Below are 16,989 nucleotides of genomic sequence, written 5' to 3' on the forward strand. Positions count from 1 at the left end.
TAAACAAAAGTAGTTTTCTTTCAAGTAAAATAAGAATTGTCAGAGCTGTTTGTCTATTTTTTTGGACAAATGTAGTTGATCATATAACTGCCATCCAATATTAAAACAAGTATTGATTCTGAATCGAATCGTGTGGTGCCCAAAGATTCACAGCCCTAATTATTACTATTATTACATCACACCTCTTTTAAATGGTATTAAAATGCCCCACAATGAATATTGCAAACACAAGCCAGGTTTCTTTTCAATTACTTTATTTTTTCGATCCACATCGGAGTTACTGCAGTTTTTAATATTACATTTCAAGTCCCAGCTGTCTAGAAATATGCAGTATAAAAAACACGGAATCAGAGATGACTCGTATGAAGATCAAGTATTAAATAAGTGTTACAGAGATGACGGCAAAAAGGTTGTAGAAGGAAAACAATGTAGTATTTACAAAGTCCAGAAACAAACGTGTGCTATTAAGTTACAGTAGCACAACGTTTGCAGACTGGGAAACAATGAGGGACTAGCCATGACCTTTGACCTCTGTTTATCGGCGCTCTGAGAGTAAATGTCATCACTAGTGCATTGAAATACAACTGTATGACGTTTTGTCTCGCTCACCATTAAAGGGCAAGCCAACATGAAACAATGGCAGCAAAAATGGCATGCAGGCACAAAGAGAAAGAAAAAAAAAGAGGCATACAGTATTTATGTTGAGTTTGTACGCACTGTGGAGTTGATTTAATCGGTTTTTAGATATGCAAAAGACAAACTTCCTGAACGGAAAATCTACTCCAGGCACCAAATCAGGTCCTGATTGGCATTAGTGGTACATATACTTCATTATATAAAAAGACAAAGTAAATACAAGCAATATCTTTAATATTCATAGCAGGGGGGTCCAAACCTTTGGACTTGGCGGCCACATTGGGCTAAAAAAAAAAAAAAAGTTTGGCCGGGGGCCGAAAGATGACTGCAGGTGCACACACACACACACACACACACACACACACACACACACACACACACACACACACACACACACACACACACACACACACACACACACACACACACACACACACACACACACACACACACACACACACACACACACACACACACACACACACACACACACACACACACACACACACAATATTAATATAATGGATATATATTTCATATAATCAGATACGAAGAATATGTGAAAGTTGGACTTCTACCGTGTTTACTTCTGTGACGACCTTCTTAAAGTTTTGTAATCAATCAAAAATGTCAAAAAGCTAAAATGGGCCTAACATTGATAAGTGTGCAAAAGAGATTTTAATCTCAATTACCTACAACAAAGTCAAATGAAGTGTGGAGAGAGCGTTTTGCATTTTTCCCATCATGCACTGGGCATAATTTTGAATTATGTATAGTGCTTGGTCATTTTTTATAACATCCACAAAGTTCAGCGAGCAGGTTGTGATAAGTGTGTTGACTTTTGGTGTTGGTCACATTTTTTTTGCGCCATGACTAAGGGAGGTTGTTTGGGTCATTAAAATATATATGACCCAATTCATATTTTTTTAAACACATTTGAAAACACCCCACGGGCCAGATTCTTTACTAAACTAAGGACATCTTGCGGGCCGTAGTTCGGACAGCCCTGACTTATATATGGATTCAACATTCTACAACCCAAAGAAAAGCAGGATCTGGGAATTGTTCATCTGAGAAACTGCTGCATAGTGAAGCTGATCTTACAGTAATATTTCATGGAGAACTTGCAAGAGTGAGGAAAAAAAAAAGACAGGAAGGAGTTCTTTGCGATATATTATACTAAACATTTGGCAACACCCTTTTGTCTCACACACGTCTTCAGTGACAGCTGATATGTGCAAATATCATGTATAATATATACAAACGTACTGTAATAATAATACAAAAATAATAATTACACTATTGGAGTCCAAGTCCAGTACCAAGAACCTCAGAGGTGTCCTTTCGGAACTGAGGAGCATGGTTTGCAAAAAGGCAGCAAAAATGTGACGTATGCACACGTACACAGGCGGTTCACACGCGAGGCGCTCGCTTGAGCATTGTGCAATTGTGCAAGATGTTCAAAAACAAACAAAAGTAGAAGTTAGTGTTTCAAGTTCACAGCTGAGGAGTGGACGGTACGGTTAGGCTCCGGGGCTGGCCTGAACTGGACAGGTGGCTTATGATCAATTCTACCACCAAAACTTCCAAAAAAAAAGGAGAAAAACAGCACCTGTATCCCACACGACAAGAAAAAGAGCAAGGTAACGATAAACCAAAACATGTACCACCGGTGTTTTCTCCACAGCTTCGGTTACTCGGCTTCACTACAGGTTGACCAGCTCGTGCGCCACAAACTGCTTGAGCCGTTCCAGGTACTGTCCATACAATTCCACGTCGTTGTGCCCGGCCCCTTCTACCCACAGCGGCTCCACGGGGCGCTGGCAGCGCTCGTACAGCGCCAGGCCGTGGGAGAAGTCAATGACCTCGTCGTCCGTGCCGTGGATGACCAGGACTGGCGACGTCACCTTGGAAATCTTGTCGATGCTTTGGAGAGGAAGACCACAAGGTGAGTTATCTAGCCCACGAATCGTACTTCAGCGTGAGAGAATGCAACCCTGTCATTTCAACTTTGACCTACACTATCTCAAAAGTGAGTATCATAAATTCCAGACTATAAACCGCTAACTTTTTTCCTACCCTTTGTACCCTGCAGCTTAAAAACAGTGCGGCAAATTTATGGATTTTTCGTCAGTAACGGACATAATGCAAATAGTTTTCATTAAACACACATTATTGTTTGTGCAATGGCGCCACCTTTTGGACAAGTTTGCTTACTGCAGGTGCAGCTGGGTGCAAGTGAAATTCTGCTGTTTAAAGCTTTGAACTGTTAGTACAAGTGCCGTTCAGTCTTTGATCATTTATAGCGTTTCTTCTCGTATGGACTCTTCATTCATCACGCCAAGCAACGTTTTAAGTTTTACAATATAACTAAAACAATTCTTATCACGGTTATGGCTGCCATCAGTAGGCCACTTGAAAGAGTAAATAAAATATGAATACAGCAAGGCAAATTCCTATAAGTTACTTTTTTTTAACGTACATTTTTTTTAAAAACGTAGATTTTATGGCATAAAAAAGGCAGCTTATTCACCAGAACTTTACAGTAGAATGTTTTTTACAGCATGTTATTGTGAATGGAAAAAGAGCGACTGTTTCTTTACGTTATAAACAGGCAGCTCAGTCACTGTAATTTTACAGGAAAATTCCAGCGGTTTTATGGCATGTTCTTGTAAATGGAAACACGCTACAACTGCTTCTTTACGTTATAAACAGGCAGGTAATTCGCCAGAATTTTACAGTTCAGTTCAGTTTTAAGTTTATTTAAAATGTTTTTTTACAGGGCAGCACGGTGGCACAGGAGTTAGTGGATGTGCCTCACAATACGAAGGCCCTGAGTTCAATCCCGGGCTCGGGATATTTCTGTGTGGAGTTTGCATGTTCTCCCCATGACTGCGTGGGTTCCTCCGGGTCTTCCGGCTTCCTCCCACCTCCAAAGACATGCACCTGGGGATAGGTTGATTGGCAACACTAAATTGGCCCTAGTGTGTGAATGTGAGTGTGAATGTTGTCTGTCTATCTGTGTTGGCCCTGTGATGAGGTGGCGACTTGCCCAGGGTGTACCCCGCCTTCCGCCCGAATGCAGCTGAGATAGGCACCCCCCGCGACCCCAAAAGGGACAAGCGGTAGAAAATGGATGGATGGATGTTTTTTTAGAGTAAAAACCTGGCAGCTCATTAGATTGAATTTTACCATACAATTTACAGTGGTTTTTACAGCATGTTACTGTAAAAGGAAACATAGTACCACTGTTTTTACGTTAAAAAACAGACTGATTATTCACCGGAATTTTACAGTAAAATATTTTTCACAGCATATTATTGTAAATGGAAAAACAGTGCCACTGTTTTTTTAACAGTAAAAAACCGATAATAGAATTTTAACAAAATTGACCATGTTCTTTACAACATGTTACTGTAAAAAACTGTCAGCTTGGTCGCCAGAATTTTACCATAAACTATACAGTGTGTTTTATGGCATATTACTCAAAATATAAAAGCAGTACAGCTGTTTTTGTAAGTAATTACATTTAATTGCTAATGCTTTTCACAGATAAAAAACACAAAGTGCTGTATAAAACATGGGTGAATTAAAACGACAATTTAAATTAAAACAGGGGCAAGATCATAAAAAAGGATAAAAAGGTGGATAATAAAAAAAGTTAAAGTTTATTAACTAAAAGCTTCTTTTTTTATAACAAAAAACTATGGCACCTGAACTGACAGATTTTCACAACAAAATCTATTGTCTTTGTCATAGTGTACAATTTGAAGAATACATTGCTTTGAAATCATAAGTCAAGCAGATATTTGCATACTTGTTTGTATATTAAGAAAGGAAATGTTTGAAATGCATAATAGTACACCATTTTGTTGTTACATAAAATTGAAGTTTAAAAAGATATGCAGTACATGTAGTTTTCTGTTAAAAAGGAAAGAACAAATACATTTAGTAAGAAAAGATTAAGTACACATATTATTCGTAGGCACAATACTGGTAACAAATGATATGGTGACATATTGTGATACAGTAATTTAACCAGATACAGCACTTTGGCAAAGTATGCAGCACTGCTGACATCTGGCTGCCAAATCTTGCATCTGCACTCATCTTACCTCTCTTTGAGAATTTTAAGTTTGTCTTTAAAACATCAGTGGTTGTCAAACTTTTTTCACCAAGTACCACCTCAGAAAACACTTGGCTCTTCAAGTACCACCATAATGACCAACATTAGAATATAGTAGCATAGTAGGCCTAAGTAATAATTAAAAACGTTTGATTTAACAAGTATGTTTAATATTTTGGCCACTGTAACATTACACACAGTTTAAAGAGTAATACTGTTTGAATATTTAATTGTGATTCTTTGGCAAACCACTAGAGGGAGCCAACAGTTTGAGAATCACTGTTTTAGAAATACTCTTATTGTTATCTGCTATTTCTCTGTGCAGAAACCGAAGTACATGTTTTCTTCTATCATCTGCAAATGTGAACTGAATGGCAATTAACACTTTTGAACCTTTTGGACTCTCTGTACTCAAATGGAAGATTCTCGCGTCATAATCACATTGCCTTAGTGTTATGGAATTGAAATGTTTTTGTGTGGATATTAAATACTGTAGCTTTTGCCCAGATATTGAAAGCATGGTGAGGAGGTGGTCTCCTACACAGCAATGTTGATTTTCAAAGGAGATATTGTGCAGCCCTCATGTAAAGGAGAGTGCTGAGAAGAGATTCTCACTGAATTAAAGAAAGAAATCATGGGAAAAACATGAAGGAGGTGTGCGTGTACCCATCTTGGTGAAAACCGCACTAGCATAGTGCTGCTACAATAATCTGCCCCATATGGAAACAAAGGGCCCATTTTTTTTCCAGAAAGAGGACATTTATCTATGAAAATATACAGACGCTGCTGATGGTGTTTGACGGAGAAGTAGCTTGAAGGAAATACAGCAGAAGTTCGCTCTCTAAGGTAAATGTTGTACATTATTATTACATTGCTTCGTAACATTACTGTAGTTGATAAAGTAATTGATATTTATTGTTTTTCTTGCAATATTTGTCATCTAAAAGTGTGTTTTTCTTCTTTAAAAACATCTTAAAATTGTGGGCGTTTTTGGAGGTCGAGGACAAGGGCCATACTTTTTTTTAAAGGACATTTATCAATGAAAATATACAGAAACTGCTGGTGGTGTGTTTGACGGAGAAGTAGCTTGAAGCAAAAGTTCGCTCTCTGAGGTAAATGTTGTACATTATTATTAAATGATAAATGATAAATGGGTTATACTTGTATAGCGCTTTTCTACCTTCAAGGTACTCAAAGCGCTTTCACAGTATTTCCACATTCACACACACATTCACACACTGATGGAGGGAGCTGCCATGCAAGGCGCTACCAGCACCCATCAGGAGCAAGGGTGAAGTGTCTTGCCCAAGGACACAACGGACGTGACTAGGATGGTAGAAGGTGGGGATTGAGCCCCAGTAACCAGCAACACTCCGATTGCTGGCACAGCCACTCTACCAACTTCGCCACGCCGTCCCCTATTACTATTACATTGCTTTGTAACATTACTGTAGTTGGTAAAGTAATTGATATTGTATTGTTTTCTTGCAATATTTGTCATCTAAAAGTGTGTTTTTCTTCTTAAAAAACATCTTAAAATTGTGGTGTTTATTTTGGAGGTCGAGGACAAGGGCCCTACTTTTTTTTCTTTAAAGGACATTTATCAATGAAAATATACAGAAACTGCTGATGTGTTTGACGGAGAAGTAGCTTAAAGGAGATACGGTAGAAGGTTACTCTCAAAGATTAATGCTGTGCATGATTATTACATTGCTTCAAAAAATTACTGTAGTTGTTTAAAGTACATTACATTGTATTGTTTTTCTTGCAATAGTTTAAATCTAAAAGTGTGTTTTTCTTCATAAAAAGCACGTTACAATTGCGGCCTTTTTTGGAGGCTGAGCACAAGGGCCTTACTTTTGTCTTTAAATAGAAGACATGTATACATTAAAATTTAGAGAAGTTGTAAAAGTTGTAGTTTGACAGAGAATTAGCTTAGCTTTCTAAGGTAAATGCTGTACATTATTATTACATTGCTTCATAAAATTACTGTAGTTTTTAAAGTACATTACCGGTACATTGTATTGTTTTTCTTAAAATATTTTAAATCTAAAAGTATGTTTTTTTTCTCTTAAAAAGCATGCGGCATGTTAAGAGTGAGTGCATTAGTGCAGATTAATCACCCTTTTAATCAATCACAGTAAATTACTTGCTTAAATAATTTGAATTAACTTTGAAAAAAAAAATTCTCATCAGTTTCACTTGAATGTACTTAATTTATTTGCTCAAAATCCAGTAAAAGTATTATCTAAAGTTTTGAAGCAAAATGTGACCTGATAGGTACCCATGTACTCTTTTAGGTACTGTAACCATTTGTGGTTAAGACAAAAGGAGCCCAAAATACATTAATGTAAAAATTAATAATAATAAATAAAATCAACGTTAATGTAAAAAATTATAAATTAAAAAAATCTACATTAATGTAAAAATAATTTTAAAAAATCTAAATTAATGTTAAAAAATAAAAATCTAAATAAAATGCCTAATTAATCTACAACATTACATAATTAACAATATTTTTTTATGATTAATCACACAAATGAACTAGTTATTTTTGACAGCCCGAGTTAAAACAGAGGTGTTTTTTGTAGCACAGAATAATTGATTTTAAATTCATTTCACTAAAGAACATTGGTTTGAGATACAAATATTTTGGGCTACAGGTTAAACTTGTAAGCTGAGGTAGAGTACCGCTGTACTGCATTCCCCCCCACACATACACGCTCAACACAAGACAGTAGTCAACTCACTTGGGGAAGGCGTCAAAGCAGTAAGTCTTCTTGGTGTCAGGGAAGGCCACCCTCATGCCGGAGGTGAGCGGCGAGTGCAGGATCACTGCGGCACTCTCATAGCGAGAGGCCAGGTCCACAGAAGGCACCGTTCCAATACTCTGGCCATACACGATGACGTTCTCTGGACGGATACCGTACCTGCATGGAGAGACACATTGGGATAAATCATTGCTTTCATCTTACTGCACACGCTGGCAGCCATCCAAGCAATAAACCGCTCGGTAGGAAAATGTGAGAAAAGTGATTCTGTGTCGTAACAGGAATGAGACAGACGCACTCTAGTCCCTGCAAAAAAAAAAATTTTTAAATACTTAATGATCAGATCTGCCGTTTGACTTGTATCACTTCCAGTTTGTGAGCGACGCATGCTGCTCCCGTAGCAAAGATATTTACTCGTGACTCACTGATTGCTCCCTCCTAAATGACCCATGCATAGCCAACATGAGGACGATGCTTGTGTAAAACTGACCTCTGGTCCTGTGACTCAGAGGGGAAGCATGTATAAAGAAGCTGAATAAAGACACCATCAATGGATCGGTTGAGACAGAGAGAGGGAGACTTAAAGGGGAACTGCGCTTTTGGGGCAATGTTCCCAATCATTCTCAATCACTATGTAAGACAAGAACACATGTTTTTTGTTTTTTTTAAATGCATATTAATTAGCCAACAGGAGTACACTCTTGCAATCAAAAAACCTTCTGACAAACGTCTAGAAACCGCCAACAATACTTAATTTACATGTCGTGACTTGAATATAAACCAAGTATTAGCAATATTGTTATTATAAGCGCTAACACTGAGGAACTACTTTTAGCGGCGCAGTGATCGCAGAGAGCTAACTCGCTTATGCTGCTATATTGACAGACTGAGCTGCTGGGTCGCCTCAGAGTTGGTGAACGTTAATTCGAGATTATAAATCATGCCTCTCACCTGGATAGTAGAAGGTTGGGGACATAAACCACAGATGTCGAAGTAGGTCAACTTTAACATCCAACTTATACCCAGAGATGGCAAGAAAGACACCAAAAGACTCTCGTTTGCGACCTTATTTTTATTACCTGCGTGAGGATTATGATTAATTCTTCATCTAAACGGGAAGATATAAACATCCCACAAGTCGGCATCCCAGTGAGAGCCGACATTGTACACTAAAGGATTGTATTATTTTGTTGATAGTTTGTATATCTTATCACTTAGTAATACTGCTACATGATGCTTTGTGTTTCACTAAAGCTGCATATTATTAGCACACAGCTTTAAAACTTGTAGATGATCTTACTTATATTCAGGCTCAAAACTATACATTTCTGGATCATCATTTTTCTCAAAGTAGTCATCGTTGGCTCTCTTTTGAAGTCTGCCATAATTAGTAGTGTTGTTGTTCCATCTTCTTCTGCTGGGGGCAGCAGCCTAAGCAGAGAAGCCCAGACTTCTCTCTCCTCAGTCACTTCGTCCAGCTCCTTCCAGGGGATCCCGAGGCGTTCCCAGACCAGCCGGGAGACAGTCTTCCCAACATGTCCTCGGTCTTCCCCGTGGCCTCCTACCAGTCGGACGTGCCCTAAACACCTCCCTAGGGAGGCGTTTGTGTGGCATCCTGACCAGATGCTCGAACCACCTCATCTGGCTCCTCTTGATGTGGAGGAGCATAGGCTTTACTTTGAGCTTCTCCCGAATGACAGAGCTTCTCACCCTATCTCTAAGGGAGAGCCCTGCCACCCGGCGGAGGAAACTCATTTCGGCCACTTGTACTTGTGATCTTGTCCTTTCGGTCATAACCCAAAGTTCATGACCATAGGTGAGGATGGGAACGTAGATTGACCGGTAAATTGAGAGCTTAGCCTTCCGGTTCAGCTTCTTCTTCACCACAACGGATCGATACAGCTTCCGCATTACTGAAGACGCCGCACCGATCCGCCTGTCGATCCCACGATCCACTCTTCCCTCACTCGTGAACAAGACTTCGAGGTACTTGACCTCCTCCACTTGGGGCACGATCTCCTCCCCAACCCGGAGATGGCACTCCACCCTCTTGTTCCGGCATAATTTTTGCCACTTTGAGCTTCCGTAGTTTCCAACCTCCTAATTTCCCTAGCGGAAAACCCAGCAAAACATGGCTAATGCTAACGCTATCGAGAACGGGGCGTTTGTTCAATAGCAAATAAAAAGTGCCAGTGGTTTGATTTGTGGCAACAGGCGTATAACAAGTGACTGCACGCTGCAAAGTTTGATCAAAAGAGGCAGCAGCACAACAAACTTATTCTTGCTTCTGAAACAGAAGCCTCCAGCCGAGTGCGGGAAATACAAGTCTCTGAGGCAAACAAGACAGCAACAACAACAAACTCCAACTCAAAAACGACAGCTCTTCTTTATTAACCAAAAGGTAGCACAAGCCGATGAAAATATTCAACAGAACAGCCGCCAGAGCCGACAAACTGTACAGCTAACAACAACAGTTTAGCTGAAACCCTCGCTACGTCACACGTCGCTTGGCAACAGACACCGCCTTTTGAAAAGGAACACACACGCACGCACAATCTGCTCTCATAAACTTATCTCAACTCCATATGACATATATTTAAAGTTTTTTTTTCTTTTTCTTCAAGTTACACATGTATTACTTCCCCTAGTAATTAATTACATTTATTTAAGAGTAATTCTATTCGCAACTAAATTATTTTTTTGGTTAAGTAACAAGTAACTATAATTGACCAGTTTTTTTTTAAAGTAATTTGTAGAACATTGGTCACAATAATGTGGTGTTGAGTTTTAACTAAACACTTTGCATGTTTTGATGAAAATACCGCTATATATCGTATACATTCAACTAGGGCTGCAACAACTAATCGATTAAATCGATTAAAATTGATTATGAAAATAGTTGGCGATTAATTTAGTCATCGATTCATTGGATCTATGCTATGCGCATGCGCGGAGACAATTATTTGTATTTTTTTTATAAACCTTTATTTATAAACTTCAACATATGGGACCAATGTACACAATTTTAAGTAGGGATGTCCGATAATATCGGACCGCCGATATTATCGGCCGATAAATGCTTTAAAAAGTCATATCGGAAATTATCAGTATCGGTTTCAAAATAATCAGTATCCAAAAATACAATTTGTGACTTTCTAAAACGCCGCTGTGTACATGGACACAGGAAGATGTACAGAACGCCAATTAATCCTTGAAGGTGCTGCCTTTGCGTACTGGCCTAGTCACATACTATCTACGGCTTGACACACGCACTAGCGAATGAAAGCATACTTGATCAACAGCCATACAGGTCACACTGAGGGTGACCGTATAAACAACTTTAACACTGTTACAAATATGCGCCACACTGTGAACCCACACCAAACAAGAATGACAAACACATTTCTGGAGAACATCCGCACCGTAACACAACATATAAACAACAGAACAAATACCCAGAACCCCTTGCAGATGCTTGTTTTCATTCAGAAAAATCTACCTCTCACACGTGATGACAATGATAAAAAGAATTAGCCCACTCTTTGAGCTTCATCTGTTGCACAAATAGACTAATAGTCTGGACTGAGTGAAGCTGTTTTATGTATGTTTTGTGCCTTTTTTCCCCATGCCCTTTAAAGGGTGGCTGTGTTTTCTACTAGTCTAGACTGAAGCAGTTTTATTAATGTTCATGCACTTTAAAGGATGGCTGTGTTATCTACTAGTCTAGACTGAAGCAGTTTTTTATTTTTGTGCCTTTCTTGTTTTTATTTGCACATTTTTGTTACTCATACGAATATGTTAACAGGGCAGATTGAGCCCAGTTTATAGTATACTTTGGACTGAAGCTGTGTGCCTTCATTGTTTTTGTGGCTGTTGTTTTGAGGCATGTTTAAAAAATTAAAAAAAATGCACTTTGTGAAAGTCAAAGTACAGTGTTTCCCATAGTTGTTATGGGTATCAGGATTATTTCAGGGAGAGCATGTCCCACATTTCAAGCTGCTGTTTTGAGGCATGTTAAAAAAATATTGCACTTTGTGACTTAAATAATAAATATGGCAGTGCCATGTTGGCACTTTTTTCCATAACTTGAGTTGATTTATTTTGGAAAACCTTGTCACATTGTTTAATGCATCCAGCGGGGCATCACAACAAAATTAGGCATAATAATGTATTAATTCCACGACTATATATATCGGTATCGGTTGATATCGGTATCGGTAATTAAGAGTTGGACAATATCTGAATATCGGCAAAAAAGCCATTATCGGACATCCCTAATTTTAAGTAAATCCAAAGGATTTTTGTTGTCATTACCGCTATTGTTAGCTGACTTTAGCTAATGTTTATTTGTAAATTAGAATGCATAAAAAAGAAAAACATTTTCTCTTGTCTTATACAAGAAATGTAAATTGACAGCCACAATTGTTTTTAAAAAGTGCCGTTCCCCTTTAAAGGCAAAAGACGACATTCCACAACTGATTCTGGTTACCCACTCTTACAGCAAGTCAGCTGACTAGTCCAAACAGAGTCTGAGAACACTGCCTTGCTGTGTCCACATTGCTTGTCACATAACAAAAGGTTTACACTTGTAAGTGTATTCAATTTACATGTTTGCAGAACTCAAAGAGAAGTCCCCAAATGAAAAAGTCCTCTGTTGGCCTCTGTACTGCTGACATCACAGGCCAGATGTCCCTGGCTGTGCCTCGCACATGGCAAAGTCATGAACAATCCACAAACACTCAAGCCTGCAATCCTGAAGTGGATCATAATAAGCTGGAAGCATGCACACTTAAATGCATGACACATAACGTAAGCTCAGGAACACCCTCTTCCGACATAAACACACAGACGGGACAGAGTCCAGCTGGATCTAGCGCGGTCTCACGGTCATGTTGGAGGCACATAGAGTAGGAAGTGTTAAACGCTTACTTGTGTATAAGCAGAGATGAAAAAGTCTGGCACCACACTGAAAAATGCAGCCTCATGAGTGCACTGCTGAATGAAATGCTACTTCCATTATGGAAAATACTTTGGCCGTGAGAGAGTAAAAATTGTGTGGGAATAGAGCAGTAAAATCAACTTCAGTTCATTTTATTCTGGTAATGCAAAAGGTGGTCAAACACAAAAAAAAATAATGATGCAGGGCGAAGGAGGGCACTTTAATACATGTTGTACAATAAAGATTGTAATCCAATGTATGTCAAAATATGCTAAGCTATCTGAACAGAACAAACACACCAAGTCCATCCATCCGTTTTATACAATTGGATAGCTGTTTGGATGTTTGATTTCGAAGCCTATCCCAGCTGACTTGGGGCAAAAAAGCCAGACTACACCCTGGAAAGATTTTGCAGATGGAGGGAGACTCACAGTATCGGCGTCTTTATTAATAATTAAATCGATACACGTGGCAGCAGTATACAAATTAATCGACAGGCCAGGCAGGAAATATGACGCAGCATATAAAACACAAAGGTTTACTGTAAATACAGTAGGCAGTGAGGATTTATATCCTTCACTAGAAGTAGCTTGTTATTGGAGAAATTGCTGTAGTCAACAACCAGCTTGAAACATGAGAGAAATAAATACATTTGAACTGGTTCTCATGGTCACACTCATTACATCTTGCCACCTGTCTCAGATTGTGGTATATAGATTTATGACAGGAAATAATTGAGAACCACATACAGTATATGTCAAGCTATCTATGTGAGACATCAACATGATCAGAGTTTCCCCTTAATGCAACTGAACGCGGGGCACCGCCACGGCAAAATCATAGCCGCCACACCTTCAAAATAAAGGCTTTTTTACGTGAAAACAAATTAAAGTAATAATATGTATTGTAGCCTCCTGAAGAAGTCAAAAGTCAGACGCTACCTATTTGAAACTTTTATTGCCAAACTTATGCTAAAAACCTGACCGATTCCAACAGGTTTCACCTCCCGTGCAAACCCTTACATTTTTGTGCTTCCACAACACACAACAACACTTCCTGATTCTCGGCCAATCCGCTTTCAGGCACGGACGGTGTGGTTGCGATCATGGGAAAAATAAACATTAAATCAAAACCACAGAAACACAAAACATTACCACTAGCAAGTTGTTACAGTATGAATGGATATACATAGTCTATTATTTGCGCACTATTGACTAGTGATGCACCGAAAATGCGGCCGCTGAAAAAAGACATCGACCACCGGAAACAGCGCTGCCAAAACAGGATGTTGTAAACAAGACGCACAAGTTTGTCTGGAGCGTAGTCAGTAGGGGTGGGAATCTTTGGGCACCTCACGATTCAATTACGATTAAGATTCAGGAGCTGTGATTCGATTAAAAATGTATTATTGATGAATCATTAATTTATGTATGTTGATGCAGTTTTAATTTTTTTTGTTTAATTAAATAAGCGTTTATCCATTGCAACATTTATAAAGAGTGCATTTGTAATAAGAAACAGTTCAATTAATTCCCATCACCTTTATTTTGTTATATTAAATGTGTGCAAAACTGAAACATAACTGCCCAATAATAAAGGAGCTGGTAGGATCTCTCTCTGAGGTGGCTCGCTGCAGTCAGCCAAATTTTAGAAACGGTCTGCATTAAATTATTTACAATAAATAAATGGACTATTGACATTTACTAAGCGATTTTATAATCGTCCATGTCCGAATTGCGATTAATCTAAAGATATATTATTTCCCCCACCTCTAGTAGTCAGCATATCTGCGATGTGGACTTAACTTTAATATATCCCACATATAGCCGCGGACAGCCATCTACAAAATGTGCAAATACTAGGAGGACTGTGGTGGCTTTTAAGGAGAGAAGTCCAACTGGAGAAGCGGCGAGAAGAAAGTGTGACGTCATGCTTGCTGCAGCTCGCTTTCCATCGGGGACATGGAGGGACAGGACTAGTCTCTAAACATGAGTACAGTCTATAATAACACCAGACAAAGATGCTAGATTTGTTGCTAGTTGTTTTTCATAAAGAAAAAGATGTCTATAGACACTTAAAAAAATTTCCAAAGTGCATTGTAAAATATGCAGCAACAATTGAAAATATAGCAAAACGATATAATGTGTGGAGTTTGCATGTTCTCCCCGTGACTGCGTGGGTTCCCTCCGGGTACTCCGGCTTCCTCCCACCGCCAAAAAACATGCACCTGGGGATAGGTTGATTGGCAACACTAAATTGGCCCTAGTGTGTGAATGTTGTCTGTCTATCTGTGTTGGCCCTGTGATGAGGTGGCGACTTGTCCAGGGTGTACCCCGCCTTCTGCCCGAATGCAGCTGAGATAGGCTCCAGCACCCCCCGCGACTCCAAAAAGGGACACGCGGTAGAAAATGGATGGATGGATATAATATAAAAGTATATGTTAATCCTAATCATTAATAACACAGGTTTGTTTTTAAAATGTATGTAAACATGTTTTAAGTCTTTTAAAGAAAATTATATCATAGCAAAATAAACGATGACGTCATGGTGACCATGCCCATAACCATGCCCCCACCACCACAGGTATCTTGGCAATCTAGGGGAAACCCTGATGATACGTCTCAGCTCTGGTTGTAGCTGACTAAGCAAATCAGTGTCTCGTACTACGAGACAGCCGTGAGTGACAGCCTGGCAGCCAGACTTTGTCCTCGGGCCGACCTTTCAAAACAATTAGTAATAGTGAAAAATATACGCATTTAAAAAAATATGTATGTTATGGTAAACCACATTACAACATTCACAAAAAGAAGTAGGAAGAAGCAGATCTTATTTAGTCCTACCCATTTTCCACTTTATACCAATGACTAACATGTGTTCACTTCCTGTTCTTAATTTGTAACCACTTGGATTAATGAATAATAAGTACAACAGTTCACAATAGTGAAGTTGTGATTCACATAATTTGATGACTAAGATTATCTCATTGACAATAAGGTTCAGGGTCTTCATCCAGATTATTCGTTTTACTTGTAAACACTTTGGGTTTGAACAGTTTAAAAAAACTGGATCATATTAGGACATTGTTTAATCATTCCATAGTTTAATTCCACATACGGAAATACTAAAGATTTTAAGTGCTATACGTGCGTACAAATTAGGGATGTAATAATTAGTTGTAACAATGATTTGATTCGGAATTTGTGGCTGCCAATACGATTCAGGAACGATTTTTTTTTTTTTAAACGATACGATCCGAAAACGATACAGTGAGCTGAAATCAGTTCAGTAAATTTAACCAGTGTGACTGAAATAATTACTGAATATTGGACACTACAGGTCAATTTTCCTATATTGCTGTTATTTCCTGCAAGGAAATCATTCATATTCAGTTATATTCAAATAATTCATTTATAAATTAATTATTGTTATTAAACAACAATTAATGGCAATTGCATTCACATCTTATTTGAATAAAGTGCAACCAACACTTAAAAGTTGAATTAAGAGGAAACCTTTCCTGCCCTCGTTTTTAATATTCAAGCAATTTAAAAAAAAAAGTACAGTAACCAACATTTTAACAGTAAATTTATTATGGTACTTCGGCTTGTTTCAACATAGAATAACAATATTAATGTCAAAAATAAAGTGGAACCAACATCTCTTCAGGGTGAATTAACAGTAGTTTGCCGGTTACTTTTACTGTTGTTTTTGACATACAAAACAATACAAAAAATAAATAAATTGATATTAAAAATTAGGTGCAACCAAATCTCCTTAGGTTAAATGAGCAGTGGTTTGACCTGCTACTACTAAAAAAGGCACAACAAATGCAAATACCACAACACAATTAGCCATAACACAACAAAAATAAGCCAAACCACGACAATACAAAGACGGAACGGAAGTGACAGTGGACAATTTTTGTCGACTCACAGACTTCCTTAGGCAGAAAGTTGAAAAGGATGTAATCAACCAAGTTGGAAAAGTAAGTGAAGTGTGACCAGGAAATTGGTTTGTTGCCCTAACTTGCTCGGCTGTCACTTCCGTTGTGTCCGTCGCGTCCATTGAGGCTTCAAGTTGCGTTGTAGCTTTATGTTTATGTCTCGTGGTGTTTTGCAGTCGCCCTGCGATGAGGTGGCGACTTGTCCAGGGTGTACCTCGCCTTCCGACCGATTGTAGCTGAGATAGGCTCCAGAGCCCCCCGCGACCCCAAAAGGGAATAAGCGGTAGAAAATGGATGGATGGATGGTGTTTTGCAGTCGTGCTGTAGCTGAAAGTTATGTGGCTTTATGATATTGTCTTGTCGCATTTTTATGTGTCGTGACTTTTCTCAGCCACCGTAGGTGTTCGCCATTCTTGTTTTGATGACTGATGGCGATGACGCCACAGACAGGCAGACAGACTTGATTAACGTTTAACAACCTTATCAATAAAAGTGCTAATCTTCATATAAAGTCTGCAGTTCTTAAATCCAATGTTTTCCTTTTTCTAATATCTATAAAACCGATCGATATGCC

At 38.6% G+C, this 16,989-nt stretch overlaps 1 protein-coding gene across 1 annotated transcript in view; it reads right to left on the reverse strand.

The window, feature by feature from the left end:
• Nucleotides 1–251: 251 nt before the first annotated feature.
• Nucleotides 252–16,989, reverse strand: part of LOC133631957 (alpha/beta hydrolase domain-containing protein 17B) — a 56,803-nt gene continuing 40,065 nt past the window's right edge. The window contains exons 3-4 of the mRNA XM_062024167.1: nucleotides 7,513–7,692; nucleotides 252–2,562 (exon numbers count right to left, since the gene is read on the reverse strand). Of these exons, the coding sequence (XP_061880151.1) occupies nucleotides 2,343–2,562; nucleotides 7,513–7,692 (400 nt within the window). The 3' untranslated portion in view covers nucleotides 252–2,342. The remainder of the gene's footprint in view (nucleotides 2,563–7,512; nucleotides 7,693–16,989) is intronic.

Source organism: Entelurus aequoreus, linkage group LG17 (genome assembly GCF_033978785.1).
Source record: "Entelurus aequoreus isolate RoL-2023_Sb linkage group LG17, RoL_Eaeq_v1.1, whole genome shotgun sequence".
NCBI lineage: Eukaryota > Metazoa > Chordata > Actinopteri > Syngnathiformes > Syngnathidae > Entelurus > Entelurus aequoreus.